Source organism: Netta rufina (assembly GCF_964035555.1).
Source record: "Netta rufina genome assembly, chromosome: 18".
Classification (NCBI taxonomy): Eukaryota; Metazoa; Chordata; class Aves; order Anseriformes; family Anatidae; genus Netta; species Netta rufina.
The window spans coordinates 4,025,973-4,026,893 of NC_140142.1; the positions used below are offsets into that span (position 1 = coordinate 4,025,973).

General features: G+C 55.3%; 1 protein-coding gene across 1 annotated transcript; it reads right to left on the minus strand.

Annotated features, from left to right (window-relative positions):
- Window positions 1-921, minus strand: LOC311216255 (olfactory receptor 14C36-like; the record flags this gene model as incomplete). Its single annotated transcript, XM_084297797.1, has 1 exon — window positions 1-921. One exon carries the CDS (start codon window positions 919-921, stop codon window positions 1-3), a length of 921 nt encoding a protein of 306 aa, XP_084153923.1.

Here is a 921-nt window from a genome sequence, read left to right on the forward strand (position 1 = left end):
CTAAGTAAATAGAATCAGTTTCTTCAGTGTGGCTTTCAGCTCTTGGTTCCTCATGCTATAGATGAGGGGGTTCAGTGCTGGAGGCACCACCGAGTACAGAACTGCCATCACCATGTCCAAGGATGGGGAGGAGATGGAGGGGGGCTTCAGGTAGGCAAATATGGCAGTGCTGACAAAGAGGGAGACCACGGCCAGGTGAGGGAGGCATGTGGAAAAGGCTTTGTGTCGTCCCTGCTCAGAGGGAATGCTCAGCACTGCCTTGAAGATCTGCACATAGGAGAAAACAATGAAAACAAAACAACCAAATGATAAAGAAACACTAAAGACAAGTGCCTCAACTTCCCTGAGGTAGGCATGTGAGCAGGAGAGCTTGAGGATCTGGGGGATCTCACAGAAGAACTGGTCCACAGCATTGCCTTGGCAAAAGGGCAGGGAAAATGTGTTGGCCGTGTGCAGGACAGCATTGAGAAAGCCACTGCCCCAGGCAGCTGCTGCCATCTGGGCACAAGCTCTGCTGCCCACGAGGCTCCCGTAGTGCAGGGGCTTGCAGATGGCAACATAGCGGTCGTAGGCCATGACGGTGAGGAGATAGTACTCTGCTACAATCAAGAAGACCGAAAAGAAAACCTGTGCAGCACATCCTTGATAGGAGATGGCCCTGGTGTCCCAGAGGGCATTGGCCATGGCTTTGGGCAGAGTGGTGGAGATGCAGCCCACGTCGAGGAGGGCGAGGTTGAGGAGGAAGAAGTACATGGGGGTGTGGAGGCGGTGGTGGCAGGCTACGGCGCTGAGGATGAGGCCGTTGCCCAGGAGGGCAGCCAGGTAGATGCCCAGGAAGAGCGCGAAGTGCAGGAGCTGCAGCTCACGCGTGTCTGCGAATGCCAGCAGGAGGAACTCGCTCACACAGCTGATGTTGGGCAT